The sequence below is a fragment of the Crocodylus porosus genome, unplaced genomic scaffold, assembly GCF_001723895.1.
Source record: "Crocodylus porosus isolate Cpor-Errol unplaced genomic scaffold, CroPor_comp1, whole genome shotgun sequence".
NCBI lineage: Eukaryota > Metazoa > Chordata > Crocodylia > Crocodylidae > Crocodylus > Crocodylus porosus.
Genome location: NW_017728923.1, coordinates 15,020,467 through 15,047,305, shown reverse-complemented (window position 1 = coordinate 15,047,305; position 26,839 = coordinate 15,020,467). Strand labels below are relative to the sequence as shown.

Below are 26,839 nucleotides of genomic sequence, written 5' to 3'. Positions count from 1 at the left end.
CAAACAAGTTGAAACACTTGGTGACTTTATACTTGCTGTGTTATTGGAGGACTTTGAAAAGTCTATGAAGGACTTTGAAAAGTCAGTAGAAGTGAGTGAACAGCTCTCTCCCCTCTCTTGTAAGACTGTTGATACAAAATAGACTCACACCTCCAAATCTTTGGTCTCAGTTCTGGCATGGCTGGTTCAAAGCTCAGCACTTCTCTTGTAACAAGTGCTGCTTAGCAATGGAAGTGAAGGTTCCAGTTATTTCTAAAAGCCTGAGCACCCAGGACTGTAATACATCCAGCCTATTTGTATATTGTAAGCTGCGCTAAATTACCCTTCATTTAGCAACTCTGAGTTCAATTCAGTAAGACCAGACTTGCAAGTGAAAACAAAAAGGACTTTTAGTCTGCTGACAGATGTGGGTGGGTGGGTGGGTGTGTTGGGAGGTGCAATTCCCTCTCCCCCCCCCGCAAATCTAGGAGCCTTTTGACTTCCTGCGGGTCAGCTAATTATGCTCTGCAGCTTGTCCACTTTTCCCAGGCAGCCTGTGATCAGTGCCTACTGCCTTCAGCTGGGACTATATAGTCCCTGTCAACCTGCAGGCTCCTATAGATGGGTGTGTTCAGGCTGCTGCAAGCTTCTGCACCAGAGCTTATTCTCATGGCAGCAGCCAAGCACCCACAGTGTCAGGCTCCCTCCTGCAGTGCTGCTGGGGCTCCAGTGTTGCAGCTCTCACCCAGGCCCTTGGCTGCCACCGGCGGAAGAAGCGAGGAAGTTACTAACTCCAGTGCCACTGCCCTAACCTGGGTTCTTAGTTGCAGTCATGGGAAGAAGTTGTGGTACTGCTGCAGCTCTAGTAATGTAGTTCTCACCCAGAGATATAGAAAAACAATAGCACAATTTCTTTATCACAGAGAACTCAAAGACCACAACAGGTCAGAATACTTTTGACACTATGGATTCCTGTGTGAAGTTTCTGGGTTCATCTTATGAATCACATGTACTGTTCGCACATCTAACAGTGGAGGAAACTAAAACCAAATAGAAGTGCATCTCATTGTGTGTTTATTAAAACTGATTCTCTGCTTGAGTGATTCTCATCTGGGGCTTTGCAAGATCCTTTCAAAAGTGCTGCTGAGTTCTTTGATGCTTACTTTAATAGGATACTTTGATTGAAAATATATCAGAAAGTCATGCTAATATAAATATATGGGTAGCTTAAGCTTGACCCCTCTCATTTCAAAGAATAACACCCTATATTACATCCTGCAATTTGGTGCCCCCTCTTTTATTTCATTCCCCTCTCCATCCCCCCCGTGCAATAGAAGGAGTAGTAAAACTGAAGCAAGTTGTTTTTTATAGAAGGAGTTATTAAGGCTGTGTGAGGCTTCGGACAGAGCTTTGGATCTGGAGAATCTTTGGATGCTTTAGCGTCCAAAGCAGCATGTCCAAATCAAATCACTGACTTTATTAGGCTTTCCAAAGCGGTTCAGACTTCTGAAGCACTTCAGAAAAGCTTTGGAGCCACTTTGGAGATCCAGCCATAGGGTATAATGGGGAAAAAATGAAATATCTGTAAGTTTGTTGTTTTTTGTCTGATTTGGCTTAAATTTGAAAGAGTTGTAGCCTCTGCAGAGAGCATGATGCCTGACAAGTTTTAGGAAGATTGGTGCAAGGGTTCAGGGGGAACTGCACCCCAAATTCTTGAAAGCAAAACTGATGTCACATGTATGTGTTACATCACAGTGGGGGGAGATGAAAACTGCAGGGGTTGTGGCCCCTGATGAGGCCACAAAGCCTGCCAAGTTTCAAGAAGATTGGTGCAGGGGCTCTGGGGGAACTGCACCCCAAATTCTTGAAAGCAAAACTCATGTCATGTCTATGTGTTACACCACAGCAGGGTCAAAACTGCAGGGGTGGTGGCCTTTGGTAAGGCCACAAGGTCTGCCAAGTTTCAAGAAGATTAGTGCAGGGGTTGGGGAGAACGGCACCGCAGGCTGCAAACAAGCAAAACTCGTCACGTGGGTGACACTGTGTGTGTTAAGGCGCAGCAGGATGAAAGCTGCAGGGATGGTAGCCCCTGCTGAGGCCACAATGCCTGCCAGCTGTCCAGGAGATAGGTGTAGGGGTTCTGGCTTCTGGGGCCCTGCACCCCTAGCTGCTCACAGACAAACCTTGTGACATTGTGCAACTGTGTCTGTCTTGGGGTGTGGGAAACACTACTGCAGGCCTGGCTGCTACGCTACTGTGTTATAAGTTACCAATCAATCATGATACACTCAGGGACCAGCTCAATACACAGTGGCTAGCTAATGTAACCAGTTATTTACCATCAAATTAACACCTACAAAGCCAGGGACTAAGGAGAGGAAATAATCAATACAGACAATCAACTGCTGCAAGACAGAGACAGTCAGTTGCACAAACACCCATATCACGAGTTTTGTCTGTCAGCAGCTAGGGGTGAAGGGCCCAGAACCCCCCTGCACTTATCTCCTTGACAGCTGGCATGCTTTGTGGCTGCAACAGGGGCTACCATCCCTGCAGCTTTCACTCTGCTGTGCCTTAATACACACAATGTCACCCATGTCATGAGTTTTGCTTGTCTGCAGCTTGAGGTGTAGTTCCCCCCAAACCCCTGCACCAATCTTCTTGAAACTCTGCAGGCGTTGTGGCCTGAGTAGCGCGCACCAACCCTGCAGTTTTCAGTCCACTGCGCCTTAACACACACAGGGTCATCTATGTCACGAGTTTTGCCTGTCAGCAGTTTGAGGTGCAGTTCCCCCCGAACTCCTGCACTGATCTTCTTGAAACTTGGCAGACTTTAGGGCCTTATCAGGGACTACCACTCCTGCAGTTTCCACCCCCCTGTGGTTTAACACATAGACATGACATGAGTTTTGCTTTCAAGAATTTGGGGTGCAGTTCTCCCTGAACCCCTTCACTGATCTTGAAACTTGGCAGGCTTCATGCTCTCAGCAGAGGCTACCACCCCTGCACACTTCATCCAAATCGGACAAAAAACAAGAAAGTTATAGATACTTCATTGGTTCCCATTATACCCTATGTCCGCATCTCTAAGGTGGCTCCGAAGCTTCAGAGCCGCTTTGGCCGGATCGAAGCAGAAACCTGGTCTGGAGCTCCGGATTGGATCCCCGGCATCCGAAGTGGCCAGATCTGAAGCCAGATCGGATTGCTGCTGACTTGCACAGGCCTAGGACTTACTCCGCCGCATTAAGTTTCCTGAATCCTTTGTCTTATGTGCTATTGACAATTTAGGCTCTAGCAGACTAGGAAATGTGATGAAAGCTTTTGCTAGCTTGGAAAAAATTCATTCAACTGAACAAATTTATTTTATTTTTTTTGTGGAAAATATAGCCCTAACTTCAGTGCATGAAAAATAGAAGGAAAACCTGTTTCAGTTTCTTACAAACCAATGAGCTTTATGCAAATCAAGGTACAAAGGTACAACATCAATATGAGCTGCATTCTGAATTTCTCTGTGATGTATCACAAGACACCATGAGCTGTTGCACAAGAGCACTGAGTAAAATGAAGCTATTGTCATATAGATCAAGAAATCCTGTGATGTATCACAAGGTAGCAGACCTTTCACACCACCAGTGTGTTTTTCTTTTAACTTCAAAGCATGTAGTCTTAGTTACAGTTTTGGGTAGTTACAGTGTTGTTCTGCTTTAGTCTCATGCTACCACTGACTTCTAGAAAGTTCAGCCTAATTGTGCCTGAAAGACTTGCTGTTTGGCCTGCCATCTAAAATCTCAAATGTTTGGGGCAGCTGTTTCCTACAAGTATTCTGACTGGTTTGGCAGGATCCTTTAACAGTCTTTTCTGGCACGACTTCACTGCTCAGTTAACAACAGCAGTCGGCTTTATGGCCTGTGCATCAGGATTAACTTCATCCAGATCTGGGCATTCCTTCAGCCTTCCCCACCTTAGTGTGTCCTCATAGTTCCAGTACTTGTTCATGTCTGCGGACATATCCCATGCTTCCTTGTGCTGGTACTTTCTCGGATTCTCTCTCAGTGCCGTATGGGCAAATAGATAATGTTCAGCACTTGTGATTTTTGTCTGTATCCGCAATGCAAAGTTCTCAGCCTGAGTTAGAGACATCCTGGATTCTACCCTGTGCCCCAGCTGGGTAAGTTAATCAGTGCTTGGTGCACTTCAACATCATGACTTCTGTGTAGACAGTAGGGCTAGAGACAGACATTCATAAAGCCTGAGCCTGAATTGATTCAATCTTTTCAGATTATTTTAAACTGCAGAGATTGAGCTGATTTGCCAGTGGATAGACATTCACTTTTGATTCAGGAAATACAGGCACATGCCTGCAGTGGCTCCGGTCAGAAGCTGGGGGGCACTAGAGCAGCCTTCCCTTCCCTTTTACAGTGCTGAGCTGAGGCGGGGATGTAGCCAGGCCCAGGCAGGATGCCATGATTAGGGCGGGGTTTAAACCTCCATTCTGGCCTGCATAGTCCTCAGCTAGGGTGTGCCTGGAGGGGGAGGGGGAAACAATCCTTACCAGGATTTTCCACCCAGCTTTCCCCTCAAGGGGTGGGGAGCATTGCCAGAGCCTGGCCCTTGGCTAGCACTCTAAGGCAAGTGGGTGGGGGTGGGGAGGAGAACTACATGTATGCAGTGCATGCATCTGTTGGTAATACTGAGATTATCAACCTTCCTCTCCCTGTTTCTACATACTGTCTGCAGCAAACTAAGGCACTCACTGGTTGCATTCATTGCAAATGAGGTCATTTTTCACGCCTCACTCTATCCCTTGTTGAACACGGACAGCAGGCCAGCAGCCAGCAGGGAGCTTATAAGAACACAAAGCTTACGAGATCATCAAGACCTATAAAAGAAAACAAATGCATTTCTCTCATTAGTTTCAAGATTTTATTTATCTGCAGGGTGCATTTATATTTGCAAGCCACTGGCTTCTAGTCCTAAGCTGACACTGTTCTGTTTGCCTTTGTTCCAGTGAAATTGGAGACACACACACAGACAACTCTCAGCATTAGGAAGCACGAGGTGGAGGGGAAGGGCGACATGGCCAGATGCTGGCTGGGGTCTGTGCCTTTGGGTCCCTGCCATGGGAGAGGGGTGTGAGAGGGGGATCCCTGCTTGAGCAGCTGGGGGGTGGGCAGGGGGAACCCTGGCAGACACTGCAGTCCCTCACCTCGTTCTCAGCCAGTCGGATCTCTGTCTAGGGAGGAGAGAGCCAGGCCAGCCCTGCTCTCAGGGCTGAAAAGCATGCTGGGATACTCTGATTTAACTTAAATCAGGAAGAGGTCTGGGACAGAACTTTCATAAACCAGTTTGACCCAAATCAGTCAACCAGGTTTATTTTAAACTGGTTTTGGCCATTTTGAAACTGGTTTATGTGCACTCAGTTTATGTTCTGTTACAGGTTTAAACCAGTTTCTGATCACTTAAGCCAGTTTATGTGTAACTTCTGTCCCTAGTCCAAGGGTCTTTGGATCAAAATTAGGTACAGAGTCTGGGTTAACTCTTTAGTGAAGGACACACCCTGACTTCGAAAGTTTTTTCAATTAGTCCCACTTACTTAGTGTCCCCGTAAAATATGGTTAATAACGTCTTACTGTATCTCTAAGGCAGGCAAAGGTTTCAAACATATGGCTCATGGGATTGTGTGCCAGTGGGGGTGGAGTGTGGAGGGCAGGGTTGAGTGACGGCTACCCGATTGCTCACCCTGCTGCTGGTGGTGGGTCTGGATCTGACCTGTGGGGAGCCCCATAGTTTAGACTTGGTTCAGGGGGCCAAACCAGTTTGACACTGGTTGATTGTACTTTATATATAATCTATCCTCTATCGTACAGAAGGAACACTAGAGAGTTTTAAGACCCCCTTACAACTGCTTGTGGGGAAGGAACTGAATCAAGCAGCAGACTGCAAAGAGATCCTGTGTCCGTGAGTTTTGGACTGTGTTTATTCCAAAAAAGCAAGTTCCTGCTTCTCCTGAGTACGTGCCCTAGTGGAGACAGTATAAAGAACTAAAAGCCAAGAGACAGTAGTTAAAACTGCAGAATAAATTGCAGTTATCAAAATTCAGTAAGCATGGAATAAAGTATATACACTTTTTTCCTTAGTAAAACTTTCTTTGTCTCAAGGAATTAACATACAGGCAATGAAAAAATTTGAGACAGACAATGAAAAATTGAATCAGTTTCTAGAATTGCAGCTTATGTGGATTAAGGGGAACAAGGTAGGTATATCCAATGTTTAGTAAAAAAAATAAAAAATGTGTGGTGCAAAGGAAGAAAAATTGGTACTGAAGAACAGAAAATTGATACACATCATGGAGTAAGAAAAGTTACAAATAGAAGTAATAGGATAAAATTAAGAGGAGAAATTTAGGGAGAATTATCAGGAAACTGCCCAAAAGGGATACATTTCTTAGGAAAATAAATGGAAATACTAGTTTCTAAAGTCATATTTAGATTGCAAGGCAGTGACCGGTATAGATTCCCTTCTACTAGGTCTTTTTGAATTCACACAGAATTCAAATTTACAGTTTTTATATTGTCATATGGTTCAAAAATGCAAAATGAATTAGCAAGCTGATGCTGTTTTATTTTCGTAGTAAGAGTAAGGACTAGCATTAATACTTTTAGCATATTACTTCATAGTCTATCAGTGGCAATTTGGCATGCAGATTTGCTGCAAGTCACTTACCCTCTCTGTGAATTTAACCATGATGGGGGAGATGATATAAAGCACAGCACTTTCAGTTAATAAGCACCAGGTGAAAAGGTGCTTATCAACAGGAGAACAAAGCAGGTCTGCCCCCTGAGCGGGAGCAGCCCACAAAGCAGTGGCAGCAATGGAGTGGCTTTTTTTTTTTGGCCCCCTGCTCCAACTCCTCCAGTCACCTTCCCTTAGTTATGCTACTAAATAGGAGGTAGCACTGAAAATATCAAAGGCAAGTGAACACTACATGTAACATTCTTCCCCAAAGTAGAAAACTAAGGTGGTATTTATGTATATACATGGAATAAAGAAGGAATATCTCTAATCTTAAACAGAAAATATTTGCTATTACTGTAATATAAATAAGCTTATTTAAGTATCTAGCAAGTTCAGGAGATGAATATTTGATAGGAAATGCTCATGTCTAGGAAAGCTTATAGCCTAGACAAATCTGGGTGTATTCAGTAGGAGTTTAGTAACTTATTCTTTCATGATTAACTTGAAATTATACTAATAAACTATGAGATTATACTATGAACATTGCTCAGACATGGTATTGAGTTATACAGTCTGCAACACTATTACAGCACATGTAGACTGATATTAAATTCTGGGGTTTAGCTCCATAATTCAACATGCCATTTCTATTGCAGGACAGAACCCTTCAAGTTAAGGAACAGGTTTACAGAAAAGTTAGGCACTTGCTTGGCATTGGGTTTTACCATACAGACTTTAAGAGCAAAGAGGCAAATATATAGTTTTGTGAAGCTGTATGTTTTAAAACGTGACTTCCAGTTCTTTCAGGCTTTCCTGATTCTTTCATAGAAATTAAATAAACAGAAAATAAAAATACAACTTTTCAAGCATATCATCACTCCTGCCATTCTGCAGTATAATCATATTTGACTTCTTTTTAGCAGCAGATATGATGGCAGCAAGTCAAACTTCACTTGGTATTCTTTTCTTTGAAGTTTTGTTAAATATGGTGGGGACTACCAATAATACTAGCATCATATTAATACGTGATATAAGTTCAAAGTAAGGTCCTAATCACGCAAATATCTACATATAAGTGGGTTTATGAATATGGCCTAAAACTGGCTTATTTCAGTTATTCTTAGTCTAAAACTAGTACATGCTGGTTTTAAACAATGAGATGCTCTGATCTGAAAGCAGAACAAGTACTCTTTCAAGTGATAGACTGTTTTACTGCAGCTCTGCTCCATGAGGTCTTTTGATCAGTGGAGTAAACCTTCTGTTCACCCAAGAACCTAAAACACCAAATGAGATGGGAACAGCCACTTCATTCAGGAGTCACAGATCTTTACTAATCTTTTGATATCATCAGAAATGAATGCTGACAGAGAGGGTAGATATCACAGTGCAGCACTCATACTGACATTTTAGTTTTAAAAGTTCGAACATTTCTGGACATTTATTGATTAATATCTGTGTGTGTGCACATTAATGTGCACGTTGCACCAGAAAAAATTCTGGGATTTATTAAAATCAATTATTAATAGCCACTAAATTTTTTAAATCAACAACTGTTTCTTCTCTATCACAAATACAAATTAAACAGGAGAGCAAAGTTTTTAATCTAATCTTAGTTTTGGTGGCTCTATAAAATAGAACCTACTCCATGTGTTTAGCTAGCTGTCTGTTCTTGCCCTTGTCTATTTTGAGAGAGCAAGAAGAGAGCCAACATCAGCTACCACAATGTGTAAACACCATTGGGTAGACTAATCTGTACAAAATTGACCAGAAAACATCATTCAGGTAAGAAGATCATCAGGTTTATATAAGAGTCAAGTTGGACTTTACTGTGACTCTGGAGTAGGGTCTGAGTGTAGTGCAGGAAAAGTTAACTTAAAATGCACAAACTCTGAAAGCATGTGGCCCTAAGTCTAATCTCGAAATCCTGTTAAAAGCAGCTTTCTTCAATGACAAGTAGCCCTTTCTGACCATCACTGTTCTCTTTGTTCTTCAGTGCCCCAGAACTGTTCTCTGTGAAGTTTTCATTCTTTTATTTTCCTCAGCTCAGAGAGGAACTGGAGCTGCCTGAGCTACAAGAGGTAGCCAGGATCCAGCATAGGAACTTGAAAGGGAGAATATTTCATTTTAAGAGGCTTCTTGCTATTAATGGTCACAGGACTCCACATCCCTAGAATGAGTGAGTGTTTAAAATGCTGCACTGTCTAGGTTAAACTAGGCCTACCAGACTGGGAGGGGAGGGAGCTGGGGCTCTTTTCAGCTTCATGAACGGAGGGAAGAAGCAGCTATCTCCTACTTCAGGAGATTCTATGCCGCCGTTGCTGACTGGCACAGGAGAAGGTAGTTACCTGTCTTCTGGCACCTGGGTTGTACACTGTTTAACTGCAGCGTTCTCCCTGACCATTCCTGTTGCTTTGAGGAGAGTCAAGGGGGCTGCTACCCTTCTTGGGGAGCAGAATTAACAATTAACGTTTGAGCTATAGAGGTCTCTTTATGCTCTTCCTGAACCCCACGCTTGCCCTGTTTAGGTGTAATGGGGTAGCAGGTTTATTCTTTCTCCTGCCGTGACAGTTTCTCAGAGCATGGCGAGATGTTTCTCCCATGCACTCCCTTCTGGTGCTTGCTTCTGAGCATCAGTTATATCCTTGCGTCACAATAATGCAAGTGTAGTCATGGCTGTTGCCTTCATGTCAGGAGCGGAAGTTGAGGGATGTTTTCTTCTTTCTTGTTGAAACTCTCTGGCCTCAAGTCTTGTACATTTTGAAGGAAGTTTAATCCCCACATTACTGTATACAGATTGCTGTCACCAATACCTCCTAAACTAACTACACTAGAAATGAAGAATTGGGAAGTCCAGGCTACAGAAAATTAGTTGTATTAAAGTTATCAAGCATCCTGTATTAATCCCCACCCCCAAAAAAACCCAAACAAACCAAAAAAGTCTCTCAATTGCAGCCTTTGACTTTTGTCATGAATGGGTGTTGGCTGTTTTATGATGATAGGAAAGCCCCCAAACTGAGTATTGTTTGATGACTAGATCCATCCTTGAATGTAATAAGGATGTGGTGAACTTCCTGGGAGGACAGGGCGGTGTCAGCCTTAAGTGGTTAGGAACTAACTGTAAATACCCTCTAACCAGTACATCTTCAATCAAGGTGTAGTTTGAGTGACTTGGAAAATGACAAGAAAGTGAAAAAAAATGTGGAAAAATTGTTTGGACTGGTAATGCACTTGTATGAAAGAGAAAGGAGGTAATATCTAGCTGTGTGTATCCATATGTTAGCATGTGATTGGAGTTCCAAGAATAATGTATAAAGATATGTGTTTTCAAGAGACCTTTTGATTTGTGTACTTTGGCCTGTATCTCCTCTCTCAGTTTATACTGACCAGTTAGCTGAGAGTGAATAATGACTATTTGGTTTCTATTCACTGGCAAACCTTTAGCAACAGTATAGCTGTACCTGGAAATTGCAACATCTTCCTCATTGCCCATTCAGCAAACAAGCAGGATGTTTTTCATTTTTAATTGCTTGAATTTGGGGCAGAAAGCTGTAAATCCAAAATATTAACTTGGTTAAAGGATGAACAGGTTTTTGGGTGCTGGTAAATCTCAATTTCACAAGTTTGGTTTTAATTAGATTAAAACTTGTTAGTTTGTGGACCTTCATGTAGTAGAAGACAAAGATGTGCCATTATCCTTTAAAATAGTTCCCTGCAATGCAATTTGCTTCTGTCCTTATGCAACATGGTACCTGAAGTTGTTTAATTGGTTGCATTTTGTTCCACAAATTAAACGCACAGAAAAAAGCGAGGTGAGAGAGTATCCTCATGCTGTGTGAAAAGAGGTATATTTACAGTGAAAATTCTTTAAGTGGCATGGGTAGCCTTAGTCTATCATTATACAAACCACAGTATTTTTTTCTTTTCATTCATTCAAGGAAAAATCCTTATACATCACTGGATAACATTTACATGAATAAAACGTGATTGTTGACTTTGAGAGTCTTGAGTCATATAGCAGTATAGATTTGTAGGGGGCCCAATTACCATGACTAAATGTGGCCAAGAAAGTTTAGCAGTGAGTAATTGGGTAGGTATAAATAGTAGAATAGTTTCTTTTAATTCAGGACTCAGAGTTTACCTTGCAGTATTCTAGTAGGCTCATTCCAACTGGCTATGAAAAAGAATGATTAGTCATCCTTTTCCAAAACTTGCTTTAATGTTACATTATTCTTGTTAGGCTGCTCTGTTGCACTGAAATGTTATACTTCGCAGTAGACAAGTGATTAGTCTGGAACTTCTAGTTTCTATTCAGTATGTTTATATACTATCTGTTAGCTTTTGTTAAACTTTTGCAGAGTAGTTGCATTTTGGACTGGAGGGAATACCAATAGATCCACTGCTGTCTTTAAAATTGCTGTCAATGTAGTCCTTTTATTTGGTTAAACTGCCCACAATGCTTACTGTGCATGTAGTTCAGGAGTCCAACAGTACTGACAGGGTTGAAAAGATTTGAGATAACAGCTACGTGGCTGTTTGAAAAAAGGACTTGTAACAGAATGAGCATTAGTCCTTTTTATATGAATTTGGTCATTCCTACTTTAAAAAATCTAATGAAGTAAAGGTAATAAAGAAATGTAAATTAGTGTAACAGTTTGAATGTAATATAACAGTGCACACGTAGCTTTATGTTTCAGGGATGTATTTGGTAACCATGTTGGTCTGAGACAAAAAGAAAAGCAAAACTCTAGAACTCTTGGTTTAGAGATGATACCTTTTATTAGACCAACTAAGAAAGCGCAAAATAAAAAAAAAATCTTTTTCTGCAAGCTTTCAGGCACGTGTGCCCTTTGCCAGGCTCAGGGAGAGTTAAAGATGGTAAAAAGTCACCAGAGGTAGAAAATAAACTTCATTTTTGCACAGAGGAAGCTGAAGGTGGAAGTCTGTTCCTCCGGGTCCATGAAAGTATCTTTGTGAGTTGCTCTTTGACATGCAGATAAGGCAGGATTCCTTCCCAGATGGCAAACAGGCAGGGAGGTGTAGAAATCTTTCTTGTTGTTCAGAAATGAAGTTTAAATCCAAAATCGGGAAAAATTTGGCCTGCCTCTGCCCACCCTGAGCATAGTCCAGGCTCAGACCCCTGCCTGGAAGAGCCCAGCACAGCTCCTAGCCCCAAGCCCAAAGTGGACAGTCTGCCCTCGCCCCCTGCCCCCTATGCCTCCCCTGGGGGGATCCACCCCCCCATGCCTCCCAGATGAGCTGCCTGCAGCTTCATCCTGCACCCTCCCCTGTCCCTGCCCCAGCCCCACACCTTCCCTCACCATAGGGGCCTCGATCCGCCCCTCCCACCCCTTTCCTCTTCTATGCCCCTTCTCCCCCACTTACCAGCTGGACACTACTCTCCATGCTGCCAGGTTGCACTCCTGGCTGCATGTATGCTGCAGCTGTGCTCATGCACATGGCATTTATCAGTGACATTATCAGCCACATCAGCCCAAAGAAGCCAATTGCCAATAATGTAAATAGTGCCAATACGATAAGGACCAATGTATTGGTCCATCTCTGCTTGTAGATATTTCATCAAAGAAGATTTAAGACATTGGGTATACCATGATCCTTAAAGTACTTCTCAGATATATGAATCTTGGTTAATCTCATCCCAGTTCTATTGGCAAGTCTGTTCTTGTGAGTCCATGATGATTTTGTTCTTGAAGACTTTGGACTATTCTTACCCTACTGAAACTAGGGGGAATCCCGCTATGACTTGTCATGGAGTCAGGATTTCACTCTCAGCTGTTATAACACTGATTTGCAGGGAGTAAAAACTTCTTGAAAAGGCAAGATGTATTCAGCTAATTTAATCAGTAGAGAGAAACTTGTCCTTCTCTAGGAAAGTCTGTACTATAGTCTGTTGCCCAACAAAAAGACACAATGCATGTCTGATTAGTTTATTACAAAATACAAGACTTCAAGATGAAATTCATTGAACAGCAGTGGTCAAGAGGAACACACTTACCAGTCTCTTATTTTTATATATATATAAATATATAGAGAGAGAGACAATGGAAATATCCTATTCTAAAAAAAAGACTAAATTAAGCTACAAATAAGGTCTTTTATTTTTTTTAGAAGAGTCTCTGAGTGTCAAGCTCAAAATATATATAATTAAAACAAAACATCAAACACAGTATTTCCTTACTCAGAAATATTTTAAACTTAAAATCTTCTCATCTCATAGAGGCAGTTGTGATACTATATCCATATTTTACAATGCATCAGCTACTTAACTCATCATTGCACAAAATAATGATGTATAGTTTTGTTTTTAAACAGCTTCATCTCAGACTAAAACCTTCACGGAACAAAGATGTTGATTCTTCTGGCTTTCATTATTGTGTTTCACATAACCTCAGCAGCGCTACTGTTCATCTCGACCATTGATAATGTAAGTTTCATTACTTGCCTAGAAATTCCAGTTTAGAACCACTGGTTTGTCCTTGTTGTGTTTATCAGCTGAGTTTCTACTTCATTGTATTTTCTACAATACAGAACTTGATGGATCTTCCAAACTTAAGATCTAGGTTCAGTCGTAACACAGCATTTATATTTTGATTATATAATGTATGAAGAAAAACATTTTTACTGTGTTGAAGGGTCTTTGTTGAACTCAGAAACTATAGTCAGATTAGAAACAGCCAAACCAACCCAAACAATAGCCAGTTCAGCCTAAACAATATCCTTCTCCCCACAAGTAATGCTCTTTAATCATAGATGTCTTTTCAAAAGCCTGTGTAGACCACCTCTTCCTAAGTGTAGATAAAAACATTGACCGTTAGTTTCTTCCCAGTGCTTCTTCTTCATTGCCTTTAATTCATATACTTCTGTCTTAGGGTTTGTGTTTAAACTCTTAGAAGCAATCGACAGTATTGGGGTTTAGGTGCACTTCATTTAATTTAGGGGGAAATTGTAGGCTGCTTGCACTCACTCATAAGATGTAAAACATCCTTAAACGTCATGCTCATTCTTTGCTGTTGCTTGGAAGTTAGTTTTCTTATTACCAAGTTAGCCTATGACGTGCTATGCTGCCTAACCATCTTTCCTTCAGCTGTCATTTAAAAGAATTTTTCTGTGCTTCTTCCTTTATCTAATCTTTCCCTTTTTGAAGAACCTTCCCATTCTGAAGTACCCACAGCTTTTTATTTAGCAAAGTGTTAGATATTCAGATCTTTTATTTCAGTCATGCAATTGATTATTCACATTTATAGTAACACAAGAAATATTTACACTTTAAGTGGGCGATCACCTCCTAAGCCACATCCAGACGTGCAGGCATGTGCAGTTTGTGGCACTGCAAAACTCTTTGTGGCACCATAAACCACATACCTGGAATGTTAAAATGTGCCCTGCACTGCAAATTTTACTACCAGGAAATCCTGGTAGCAAAAGAAAATGGTGTGGAACAATGTGGTGTGGTGTACACAAGAGAAATTTGTGTCAGTAGACATGGGGGCTTGGTCCTCCTAGGAGACACTCTGGCTGCTGGCTATAATGTCTCCATTCCTTTAGTTGTCCCCTGACTTTTCTGGGAACTAGGAGGAGCAGGGAAAGAACAGTTTCCCCTAAGTGGGGTAGTTTGCCCAACACTAAAGCGCATGTGCAGTGGCATGCACTGCAACAAAAAGTAGAGGCATAAATGTGTGCCACTATTTTTGCTGCTGCAAGTGCAGGCCCCTGCATGTGAGGATACACCCCTAGTGAAGATTATCAGAAACTTCAAGTTTGTAAATTAAGAAATTTCAGTTTTTTAAATTCTGTCAATTGTCTCCCTTATAAATACTTTAGGGAGCTATTGACTAAGAAATAAGTTTCCTCCAATGCAAATTACATAAATTAGGATCCCAACAAATCAAGTAACCTAGCTGTGCAAAAGTATGTGCCCTGCATTATTCAGGTGAAGATGTTAAAATAAAGAATATAAACCTGTAATTTTATAAGCACCCGATTTAGTATTTTATCATGGGTTTGACTGGTTTGTGATCTTCCGTATGGTAACTATTAAAAGGAGAAAGTAATTTAACATGCTGGTTTTGAAAATTGGCATTTTGAACACAGATGCTAGGATACAATGTCCTATATGAGTGACTAAGAAAAGATCATCACAAATAATCTGATTCTTTTACTGAATTATATCCATATTCCTTGAGTTTAAAAATCATAGTTTTTAGAGCATTAAAACATTATACGTGGTGAATTCTGCAAATATAACTAATTCCAGAGTGCTTATCAAACAAGTATATCTTTCAAGTCTAGTATCTCACAGGTTACTTAAATGTATATCCCAGTAGCAGTACAGGTAATATTTAACTGCTATATGTGTTCTAAGGCTAGTCAGAACAAAGGGCTCGGTAACTACTGCAACTGGGTTGGATTTCCTGAGGAAATACCACTTGGCCACAGAGCTTGCAGCACTTACAGTGTTACAAAAAAAATCTGTTCAGTCACTGCAAAGCTATTTTATGTTAAATGGTAAACTAACAAAAAGCAACATCCCAGTGGGACCTTAATGAGTCACTAGTTCCTTCCAGTCCAATATCCCACTGTGTGTGTACACCATGATTATAGTTTATAGATATATTATGTAAAATAGGCATTTGCTTCTGCCACTAAATTAAGATTCAAGTTCATGTCTCCCATTTCGTAGACCTGTCACTTCACTCATGTGTTGATGTATATTGAGATTACAGGAGACTGTGCCTTAAGGGCTGAACCTTCTGGCAAGAACCTGTGACACTCGGTTACACATAGCCAGGTTAAAATAATCCAAAAGTATAAAGCAGAAACTTCAAAGTACCTTTAACAAAGAATGATCACCAGGGACCCAAGTTTTCCGTTTCTTTCAGAAAAACATTAATTTTCCCTTTTAAAGGACAAAAACATGGATTTTCCCCTTTGAAGCAGAAAATCGCAGGTTTCCCCTTGCAGGCTGGCAGAGTTCCAGCCTTCAAGAGGTTGGGAGGTATGGGGGAGGGCAATCAGAGGCTGGGGGTACCACATGTGTGTGCACATGCACATATATGTGGTTGGCAATACAGTCAGGCAGGGTGATGGGAGCAGCCCCAGCAGCTGGATAAAGGTAAGTCTATGGGACACGATGGGAGAGGGGGCAGGATTGGAGGGTATGGGCTTGGTGACCATCTAAACATGGTCTGGGCACACCCATTGGTGATGTGTTTGGGGGGGGCCATGTGCCCCCTCCCCATTTCTGCATGGACAGCAGGGCCCAGGACTGCAGCCTGGCTGGATTGGCATCAGGCAGGAGACACCTCCACAGCCAAGCAGGAAGCACTGGCACAGGAAGGTGGAGTGCTGCTGCTCTCAGGATCCCTGTGCCAGACATGCTGCCAAGGTGAGGTGCCCCCTGCCCACCCAGAAACATCGGGGGGGACACAACTCCATAGTGCTTCCCCTCCTGCTGCTGCTGGGTGGGCAGGGGGTGCCTCACTATGGCAGCTCAGCTGGTGTGGGGCTCCCAGTAGCAGTGGTGGTAGCAGCACTGAGTCTCCCTGCTGTGCTCTACCCTCCAACACTGGCAGCCCTCATCCTCCCTCCACCTCCTCCATGGGCTTCACTCAGCTCTGCTGTCCAAGGGTGGGGGGGCGGGGCCAAGCTCCACACTTCTTGCACTCTGGCATAGCAGCCAGGTATTGGGTGCTGCTGGCCATCTGTGGCTGGCACCCATGGAGCAGGGAGTAGGCAAGATGCAGCCACCAGGTCCCATAGCTGTGGCAGGTGGGACCACCTCTGGCAGAGCTGGGATGGGTACAGGGGGCTGCAGGTCAGGAGTGAGTGGCACCAGCAGGACACAGGCTGTGGGTAGGGAGTAGGTAGGGAGTGAGGGGCACCAGCGGGGGTGGGGGATGCAGGTCAGGAGTGAGGGGCCTCAGTTGGAACAGGGGGGATATGGGTCAGGAGTGAAGAGCACCATGAGGGCTGCTGGGGCTATAGCTTGGGAGTGAGGGGCACCAGCACATCAGGGTTGCTTAGCACCACAAAGAAGCAGAGGGGGCAGCTGAAGCTGGACCTGCATCCTGATGAGTGAAGGGGGCAGGGGAGATTTTGAGTTTCCATGTTAAAAAAAACTAAAATCAAACACCAACACATATAAGTATTTAAAATTTATTTTATTATAATTATTGAAGCACTGGCAGGCTTCCAAATTGCTTTAAAATTGTAAATATATCAATAAAACATTGTGTTCAACTGATACATACATACATACATACATATATATATGTGAGCACACATACACACACATATGTATTTAAAAGGGCCAGCCAATGGCAGAAACCGCACTTTGGGGTTTGGCTCCAACATGAGATACATGGGTGGAAGCCTGTTGCACCCCCACAAGCCCAGGACACCCAGTGACCCCCAGCAGGCACAGCAGAGCCCAACTTTGGCCCCCAGCGCAGCTGGGAGGTAAGTGGGGCCTGTGGTGGGTGGGTGTTAGACAGCTGCATGAGGCAGCTGACTGGAGCCAAGGAGGATCATGCCACCCCAGCTTCTATTTGGCCCAGCCCCCCCAGAGGGAGCCACGTGACTGGAGCCTCATGAATACAGCATGCAAAGAGGTGCACTCTGGGCCAGGTGCACAAGTTAGCGTGGGAATTCATGCAAGAGGGTGAGCAGGAGGGGCATGAGGCTCTAGGCGGTGAGCCTGAAGAAAAGGGTCAGCATAGCAGTAGCCCAGACTACTACTTGTGTGATGGTGGTGATGTGCCACACCCCAAAGATCCCCTCTGCCCCACAGCTGGAGCCTCCCTCTCTGAGGCCTCTATCCAGATGGAACCCATGGCTCCAGTCTCCACTCAAATGGAGCGGGGAATGCCTAGCATGAATGCAGGCATCTGGGATTGGGAGCAAGGACACCCTGCTTTGTGGGGTATGCTCCACATTAGAGTCCCTGCAGTGCCCCAGAGCTCCAGGCTGTGGCACAGAGGCTGCATGGCATCAGGGATGACAAAGAGGAAATTGATGCCTACCACCAGGCTCTTCACCTGAAGAATGAGGAGGGAAGAGCAAGGAAGGCTAGCAGGACAAGGGCGTACAAGAGGAGCCCCTGTGAAGTCCAGCCGGGGGTCGCTTGGACAAAGGTAGTGTCTGGCCCCAAGGCACCCTGCACCAGGGTCACCACGCCTCTGGAACTTCACAACAGATGCAAACCCCTCACAGCAACATCAGCAGAACCAGCATAGTTGCCGGCTCCAGCACTTGAGGAAGGAAGGCAACCAGTAACCATACCTAAGAAGAGGTGCAGAGTGGTTGTTGTGGGAGACTCCCTCTTGAGGGGGACAGAGCATGCAATCTGCTGCCCCTACTCCTTAGCCTGTGAGGTCTGCTGCCTTCCAGGGGCCCATATCCAGGATGTAGCTGAGAGGATTCCGAAACTTATCTGACCCTCCAACCACTACCCCATGCTGCTCATCTGTGGGGGCACCTTGAAAGGCTCAGAGAAACTCTCGGCTGGTCATGAGTGACCACAGGTCTCTGGGGGCTGGGTTTAGAGGGGTGGGGACACAGGTGGCTTTTTCCTCAATCCTCCCAGTTATGGGCCATGGGCACAGGAGAAAGAGTTGTATTGAAGAGGCAAACAGAAGACTGAGATATTGGTGCCAATGTGAAGGTTTTGGCTTCTTCAATCACAGTCCACACTTCAGGGAGAGAGGCAGTGGTCTGCAGAGAAGATGGTCTCCACCTCACCCCAATAGGAAAGAAGATCTTTTCAACCAAATTGGCTGACCTGCTTGACAGAGAATTAAACTAAGATCCCCGGGGCACTGGTGGACAACCATCAGAACAAGTCCAGGAAGAGACAAGGACATAACCAGTAGGTCAGGAAATTCAGTCGAACTTACTCCTACCCCAAGCCATGGATGGGACTTTCCTAAATGTACAAAGAAGGCTAGGGCTTCCAATGGCAGGCTCAGCTGCCTGTACACTAATGCCAGGAGCATGGGGAACAAACAGGAGGAAATGGCCCTCCTACTAAGCAATAGCAAATATCTCATAGGGATAACGGAGACCTGGTGGGACTCCACCCTATGACTGGACTACCGGTATAGATGACTATACTTCGTACAGGAGGGATCGTGCTGGGGGGAAGGGTGTAGCTCTCTATCAAGGACCAGTACACTTCCCTACTAGCTGACATAGCCACCCAAGAAGGACAACTTGAGATCCTGTGGGTTAGAATATGGGGAAAACGTGGTGAAGGGGATATTACTGTACTATTACAGACCTCCTAACCAGAAAGGAAGAGCTTGACCACAAATTCTCTAGGGAACTAACAGAAGCTGCACACTCTCAGTGTGTGGTTGTCATGGGTGATTTCAACCATCCTGACATCTAATGGGAGGACCATTCAGCCAAATCTGATTGGTTGCATAGCTTTCTTGCCAGCATTGATGAGCTCTATCTGACTCAAGAAGTCCACAGGCCAACATGAGGCGAGGTGATGCTGGATCTGGTTCTGGCCAAAGGGGATGATCTAGTGGGTGACCCGAGGACTGAAGGGCAGCTTCAATGATAACGAGTCGATCACCTTCCTTTATTCATCGCAAAGCTGGCAAATCAGTCAGCAATGCAGAAATCCTTGACTTCAAGAAAGATGACTTTCACAAACTCAGAAGGTTGGTTGTCAAGGCCCTGAAAGATCATGATCTCACAGGAAAGGGAGTCCAAGATGAGTGGTCGGTCCTTAAGAACATGATCCTAGAAGCAGAAGAGAAGTCCATTCCAGCCCACAGGAAAGGTAGTAAAAGGGCTGGAAAACCCTTTTGGCTAAATAGGGAACTTATGGACCTCCTCAATCTTGAAAGAGAAGCCTATAAGGGTTGGAAGATGGGAAATACCTCTAAGGAGGATTATGCATCACTGGATTATGCATCACATCCCCACACCTGTAGGGAGTGGACCAGAAAAGCCAAGGCCAACACTGAGCTTAAGATGGCTATGGGAATCAAGGACAATAAAAAGTCCTTCAGATATATAGGAAGTCAAAAGAAAAATAAGGGCAACATTGGCCCGCTAGTGAATCAAATGGGACAGCTGACAACTGACACCCAGGAAAAAGCTAATCTCAGTGATTACTTTGCATTGGTTTTTCACCAGCCCAGGGGGATCACCCTGCCTGACAGGACACTGGACTATGAAGGTATGGGTGACCATATGTCTACATTTGGTGAAGACCTTGAAAGGCTGGACATAAGTCAGTGGACTCTGATGGAATGCATCCAAGAGTGCTAAAAGAGTTGGCTGACATCATAGCTTGACCATTGGCGTGGATATTTGAGAATGCATGGTGCCCAGGAGAGGTTCCTGAAGACTGGAAGAGGGCCAATGTGGTGTCTATCTTCAAGAAAGGAAGAAAGAAAGATCCAGGACAGAAGAAAGGGAGAAAGAAAGATCCAGGACAGGCCAATCAGTTTGACCTCAACCCCTGAGAAGATCTTGGAAACAATTGTCAAAGAATCCATCAACAACAGGCTGAGAGAAGGCACCATTTTTAGAGACAGCTTTGTTACGGGTAGGTCAAAACAGCTTCATTATGGGTAGGTCATGCCTGACCAACCTCATCACCTTCTATGACCAGGTGATGCATCACCTGGACAGGGGGGAGAGGTTGATGTCATTTACTTGGATTTCAAAAAGTCTTTGACTTGGTCTCCCGGTATGTCCTCATGGCAAAACTGGGGAACTGTGACCTTGACAACCTTACAGTCTGATGGCTGGGGAACTGGCTCTGTGGTTGGACCCAGAAAATGATAATTGATGGAACTGAGTCAGCATGGCGTATGATGACCAGTGGTGTCCCTCAGGGTTCAGTACTCAGACCAGTACTCTAATATACTCATTACCAATCTGGATTCAAGTGTCAGAAGTAGACTGGCTAAGGTTACACATGACACCAAACTATGGAGAAGTATGGTTATATTAGAGGATAGGCTGGGGATACAGGCTAACCTGAATAGGCTCACAAGCTGGGCAGATATAAACCTGATGACCTTCAACACTGAGAAATACAAGGTGCTCCACCTCAGGAGAAAAAACCCACATCATACTATAGGCTCAGCAATGCTTCCCTCAGTACTATGTCTGAAAGAGACTTTGGGGTCATGATTAACCACAAGATGAATATGAGCCACCAATGCAATGCTGCAGCTGGGAACGCAAATAAAACCCTGGCTTGCATTTACCAGTACATCTCAAATAAGACCCAAGATGTCATTCTCCTGCTTTATTTGGCCTTGGTGAGGCTACAGTTGGAGTATTGCATCTAATTCTGGGCTCCACACTTTAAAAAGGATGTGGAGAAGCTTGAAAGAGATTAAAGGAAAGCCATATGCATGATCAGAGGTCAAAAGAGCAGGCCTTATGAGGAGAGGCTGACAGGCATGGGACTCTTTAGCTTGGAAAAGCATAGGTTCAGAGGGACTTGGTGGCAGCCTGTAAGTATATAAGGGGTATGCATCAGGATCTGGGGGAATGTCTGTTCACCAGGACACCCCAAGGGAAGACAAGGTCCAACAGTCAAACTGCTGGAAGACCATTTTAGACTGGACATAAGGAAGAACTTCTTCACTGTCTAAGTCTCCAGAGACTGGAATAGGCTGCCCGCAGAAGTGGTGCAAGCACCTATTAAAACAGAAAAGTAGGATACCTGGGGGTACTTGGAAAGGTGATACGGGGTACATGTGGATGGGTAGGGACAGACCAAGGTGTGGGGTGAGGGCAGTGGTACCCCTTTGCAGACTGATGTGGGGTGGGGGGCTCGCAACCACCGCCACCCACCACCCTGTGCTGCCACCCATGACCCCATGCCGCCGTCCCCCAGGAGCTGGGGGGGGAGGGTGAGGGCAGTGGCACCCCTTTGCGGTCCACACAGGCATCGTGTTCCCAGTGGCTCTGCGGGCTGCCAATGGGCGGTGTATGATTGGCCAGGCCCAAGGTCCATCAGCAGCCTGCAGAGTTGCACATGCTACCAGCCATGGGAAAGCAGCGTGGAGGTGGTGGCGTGGGGTGATGGGTGGTGGCAGTGGTGGCTGTGTACAAGCCTCCCCTCTGTATGAGCACCCCCATCTACACCCTGTGTCCAGCTGCCACCATCACAAGGGGTACTTGTTAAAAAAGGTTGAAAACCCCTGTCCTAGTGGATGGTGTCAGACTTGCCATTCAGTTCCTTGGTCCCTACATAAGTGCAAACAAGATTCTGGTCTTTTGGATAGAACCTTTGCTTCTCCAAACTTTTTTAGACCCAAGGCATCCCTTCGTAACTTCTCTGAATTGAACAGCAACCTATTTCAAAATTGAATGTATTTATTATAGCGCTAACCTGCTTGAAGAGCCAGGAAGGAGGAGGAACAGCTGACAGGAAAGAACCTGCATTGTAGTAAGGGAGGCAGGGGAGAAGAAGTTACTAGCACCCTGGCTGAGAATCACTGCTGCAGGCTGAGACTAAGCATAGTTAAATTTCAGTGCAGCTTAAGTGGTTAAAATGGAGCTGCCACCTTATTAACATGAACTTCACTGTATATTGGAAGCAGTGATTGGTAGCACACAAATTCAAACATGCATGAATAGCTATTAGATGAATCGGTGCAGCTTTTGGAAACAACGTATTATTCTTTATAGAACAATTTAACAGTTGGCCTAAATTACCTGTTTGGAGTTTTTAATATTTTTTTTACTATTATATTTTATTTATTTTGCAGGCCTGGTGGGTAGGAAAAGACTTTTCTACAGATGTCTGGAAAATCTGTACCAACATTACTAACTGTACAGTTATTAATGAAAACCTGGCAGGTGAGTATTAATATTCTTAAGGTTCTAGAAGCTGCTTTGAGGAAGTATCCTATGCAAAATATTGCAGTGCGATAGAGGTCATAATGTATGTGTTCAATGTATAGTATAAATGCTAACTGCTCTAATCTTTTAAGAACTATACTATTCATCTTACTCCTTTCGAAAAAAACAATTGCTGCCTTAGTTTTTTTCTGTCAATGGGTATATTATATTTTCATTACAGAAGAAATTATGGGAAGTAGCATTTATTAAATACCTTACAGATGGCACTTGAAAAGTCTAAAATATACTTATTTTCTGGCATTAAAAAAACCACAGTAAACTAGTGAGATTTAAATTATCCTGAGTGAAAAGATTGTGATTTCCTGTGATTGCAGAAGGTGAACCTGTTGGTCACTAAATGCAAAAGTTAAATTCTGGCTTTCAAACTAAAGTGAAAAGAACTTCTCTGTGAATGAGCAATTCTATCCATTCAATGCTGGTCCCAAACCTGGTTAAAAGGAGGACTGTTAGTGTCAGGAAGGGCATCTGGCTGTAAAAACCTCTGCCAAATCATCATAATGTGGATCCAAGGAACAAACCTAGCAATTTCCAGCATCCACAATAGCAACCCCATTTAGACAGGACAAATGAGGGCTGAAGAAGGAAGACGAAAGAAGAAAAAACAAACTTATGTGAAAAGAACCCTCTAAGTAGCTTAAATTATTAACTATGAGTAATAGGAGTACTTCTGACAAAACCCATTAAAAAAGATTAACCCAAAATCTTGCCCAAGAGAACACAGTGAACAACATGGATTAATGTATCACATTGGACTATAAATAACATTTAACTGAAAATAAAGAATGTTAGTCCTCTGAACTGATAAATTAGTTACTGATAAATTACAGTTATGTTCTTTATACCACCATATCAATCTTAGTCTATTTCAAATGGGTGGGCAGTATGAAGGAGATAGCTTAAGACCATTTTGTTATCTGACCATTACGTCAGTTTAGGTATCTCTGGTGTAACTGAAATCTGTGATTTCAGAAATATATCCAAACTACTTTTAAGTTATCCAGGGTACCAAGTAGGCTTATAGGGCGCATGTACACATGACGCCATTACCAATGAACACATGACGAAAATGTCACTTTGTGTGGCTTAATGGCGTCACAGTGTACATGTGTGAGAGTTTTGGGGGTTTTAAAGGAATTTGAATCATTGCAAGCTAGACTATATCCCAATGTAGTTTAGTTTGCAACATTGCAAATTGCAACGATACAGCTGTCAGCTTGTCCCCCAGCTGTGGGAAAGGTGGGCAGGCTCTGCAGAAAAAAGGATTGGGCCCCTCACTTTCTGCTTTCAACAGGCTCCTGTAGCTGGCAGGATGCCTGGGGTCCAACCAGGAATGGACTGCCTTGCCCCTGGGGCAGTGGGGGAAGGTGGCAGGAGGGCAGCTGGGTTTGCTGGTGACTGGAGAAGGTGGTGGGGACAGTTCATGGGGTTATGGAAGCCTGGGTCGACTCAGGGAAGCGTTGGATTGGGCACCTCCAACTGAGGCATCACCTGGTCAATTAGCAGCCTACCTGGGCTCCCATCATGTTGTACACCATCCCTGCTGCCTTCTCGGGCCATCAGCAAATCCAGCTTCCCTCCTGCCACCTTTCTGTGCTGCCCCACGGGCAAGCCAGACTGTTCCCAGGTGTACTAATGCATCCTGCTGGCTGCAGAAGCCTGCTGAAGGCAGAAGAGGTGAGGGGCCCAATCCTATTTTTTTTCTTGGAGCCTGCCTATCACTCCCATGGCCAGGGGGTGAGCTGCTGGCAGGTTGAGTGGCTTCTGAGCTGGAGGGGACTCCGGTCCTTCCCACTGTGGTGGTGGTACCCCCCCAGGGCTGCCTGGGCAGGCTACTAAGAGGCTGGATGCTGTCCAAGCTCTGGGTTGGGGAAGCACTGGATTGGACTGGGTGCTGCCTCTGAGCTGGGGCAGCACCCAGCATGCTAGCAGCCTGTCTGGGTAGTCCAGGGGGCACTGTGTCCATGGAGGGAAGGACCAGGGTTCCCCACAGCTCAGGGGCTTCTCAGCCTGCTGGCAGCTCTCCCCCTGGCTGTAGGCAGGATCCAGCTCTGAAAAAAAAAAGAATCGAGCTCCTTGCCACAATGTGTTGGAAAAACTGAAATGGTGGGGTTCAATCAAATACCCACCGTTTCAATTTAGGGGGCATAGAATAAAACCCTGAGGACTAAACCCCCATAGTGTGTACAAGTGTCCATACAGACTGTACCAAAATATGTACCTCTGACTTCCCTGCTATTGGTGTCTGAGTTGGCTAGATTAAAGCTAGTTCAGGTATACCTACATGTCTCATAATCACCCCTACTGATTGCAACTTGGATGTGGGGTTTAGAAGAGCAGTGCCTCTCCAGATAATGTAAGGCCTCCATCTTCTTTATGTAATTAAAAAGAAAAAGAAATACCAATCCTTTTCCTTGTCAGTTCATAAGAGAAAGACATGGACTGATTTATAATGGAAAAGCTAAAATGAAGGCATGGTTTGTACTGAGTTAAGGAAGCATGTTCACTTACCTATGTTAGATAAAAGTTCCACAGCCTAACATCAAAATATAGTAAAATCCTCTCTTCTGCATTACAAGCCATATTAAAAAAAGCTGAGCAGCACACATGGGGGGCAGTGTGGACCACCCCAAACCAGAGCCTGGCTGAATGGAGCCAGGCTTTGGCTGCTGACCAGGCTCTGAGCAGCGGGATTGCCACTGCTGCAGTCCCAGAGCATTGGCGATGCATAGGGGGTGCATGTGGGTGTACCAGCCATGAAACTGGAAGTGCCAGCAGAAGTGGACTTCTGGTTTCACTGCTGGCTTGGCGATCAGCCTCTAGGGGACCCTCTCCCCCCGCTCCCCACATCAGTGATCTGGTACCCCCCAAGACTTGGGAAGCACCAATTGTCCATGCCCAGGAGGCCCTCAGGACCCCAGGTAAGGGTGCTGGCCCCAGCCTCCCCAAGTAACCTGCCACTTGTCAGAGGGCATGGCACTTGTCCCCGGGGACATGTAGCACTGCTGCTTCTTGACCCTGGAGAAACAAAAGTCCATGCTTGCGTGGATGCGGCCCTACAGTTTCACACTGCTGATGGAGCAGAGCTGACACTGGAGGATGCTTGTGGACAGAGTCACTCCTATGGAAAGTTCTGAATATCAGAAGGCTTTAAAACTTAAAATACAGGCAGAGAGCAGAACACTGGGTGCTTGCTGTATGCACGCTTATCTCTGTTGCAGTAACCCATTTCCCTAGTACTGTCTAACAGAGCTGAGATCACTTGACCCACAATTCCCTTTTTCAGAAGAGCCAGTGAGAGAAAATTAAGTCCATAGGTCCTGAAATGTTTGACCTTTGGTGTCTTCTGGCAGCGCTTCTAGAGTCCATGTTGTAACCAAACCTGAATACTGTACATACATATGTGAACACTGGTTTGTTCTTTCACTACTTTTACATAATAGATCAGGAGTATTTTGAAGAAAAAGGGAGGCCTGGAACTGGGAGAGTTCAAATTATCTGTCTGGGGAAGTTCCACTGAAAGTTATTTTGTAGTACTGTCAAACTGTTAAAGTCTTTTATGGTGGAGGCAGCACTGGATATTCAGCAGGGAAGAACATATGTGACAAATAAGGAGGCAGGTGTTTGGCAAAACACATCCTTAAACAAGACAGGAAAGACGTAGAAAGATGAAAGCAAGCTTTAATTAAGCATATGGATAACTGACTATAACTACTAGTGGCTGTTAGTGGGAGCTGCTGCGGGGAAACTGTTTGATATAAAATGTTTCTGTTTTGACAGAATATCAATCAATACAAGCTGTTCAGGCTACTATGATCCTGTCTACCATTTTCTGTTGTGTTGCATTTCTGGTTTTCATTCTTCAACTCTTCCGCCTAAAGCAAGGAGAGAGATTTGTGATAACTTCTATTATCCAGCTGCTGTCATGTGAGTATTTGTGACGCATCACTTCTATCATGCTTATACAGGGGAAAAAAGTTCACAAGGGAACAATGGCTCCACACAAAGTACAGACAGAAAAAAGTAGTTGGATCATAGAATCATAGAAGTAGGGTCGGAAGGGACCTTGTAGATCTTCAAGTCCGACCCCCTGCCTGGGCGGGAGAAAAACTGGACTCAAATGAGTCCACCCAGGTAGGCATCAAGCCTCTTCTTAAAGACCCCCAGGGTAGGAGCCAGCACCACTTCCCTTGGAAGTTGGTTCCAG

At 44.3% G+C, this 26,839-nt stretch overlaps 1 protein-coding gene across 3 annotated transcripts in view; it reads left to right on the top strand.

Moving 5' to 3' along the window:
- EMP2 (epithelial membrane protein 2) overlaps positions 1–26,839 on the top strand; it is a 39,842-nt gene that overhangs the window by 11,697 nt on the left and 1,306 nt on the right. Inside the window, exons 1-4 of one of the 3 annotated variants that reach the window (XM_019540097.1) lie at positions 8,981–9,051; positions 13,045–13,156; positions 22,482–22,572; positions 26,413–26,559. In XM_019540097.1, coding sequence (XP_019395642.1) covers positions 13,079–13,156; positions 22,482–22,572; positions 26,413–26,559 — 316 coding nt within the window. In that variant the 5' untranslated portion in view covers positions 8,981–9,051; positions 13,045–13,078. Of the gene's footprint in view, positions 1–8,980; positions 9,052–10,655; positions 10,802–13,044; positions 13,157–22,481; positions 22,573–26,412; positions 26,560–26,839 lie in introns of those variants that run through there. The other 2 variants (XM_019540096.1, XM_019540095.1) reach the window with 2 other exon arrangements.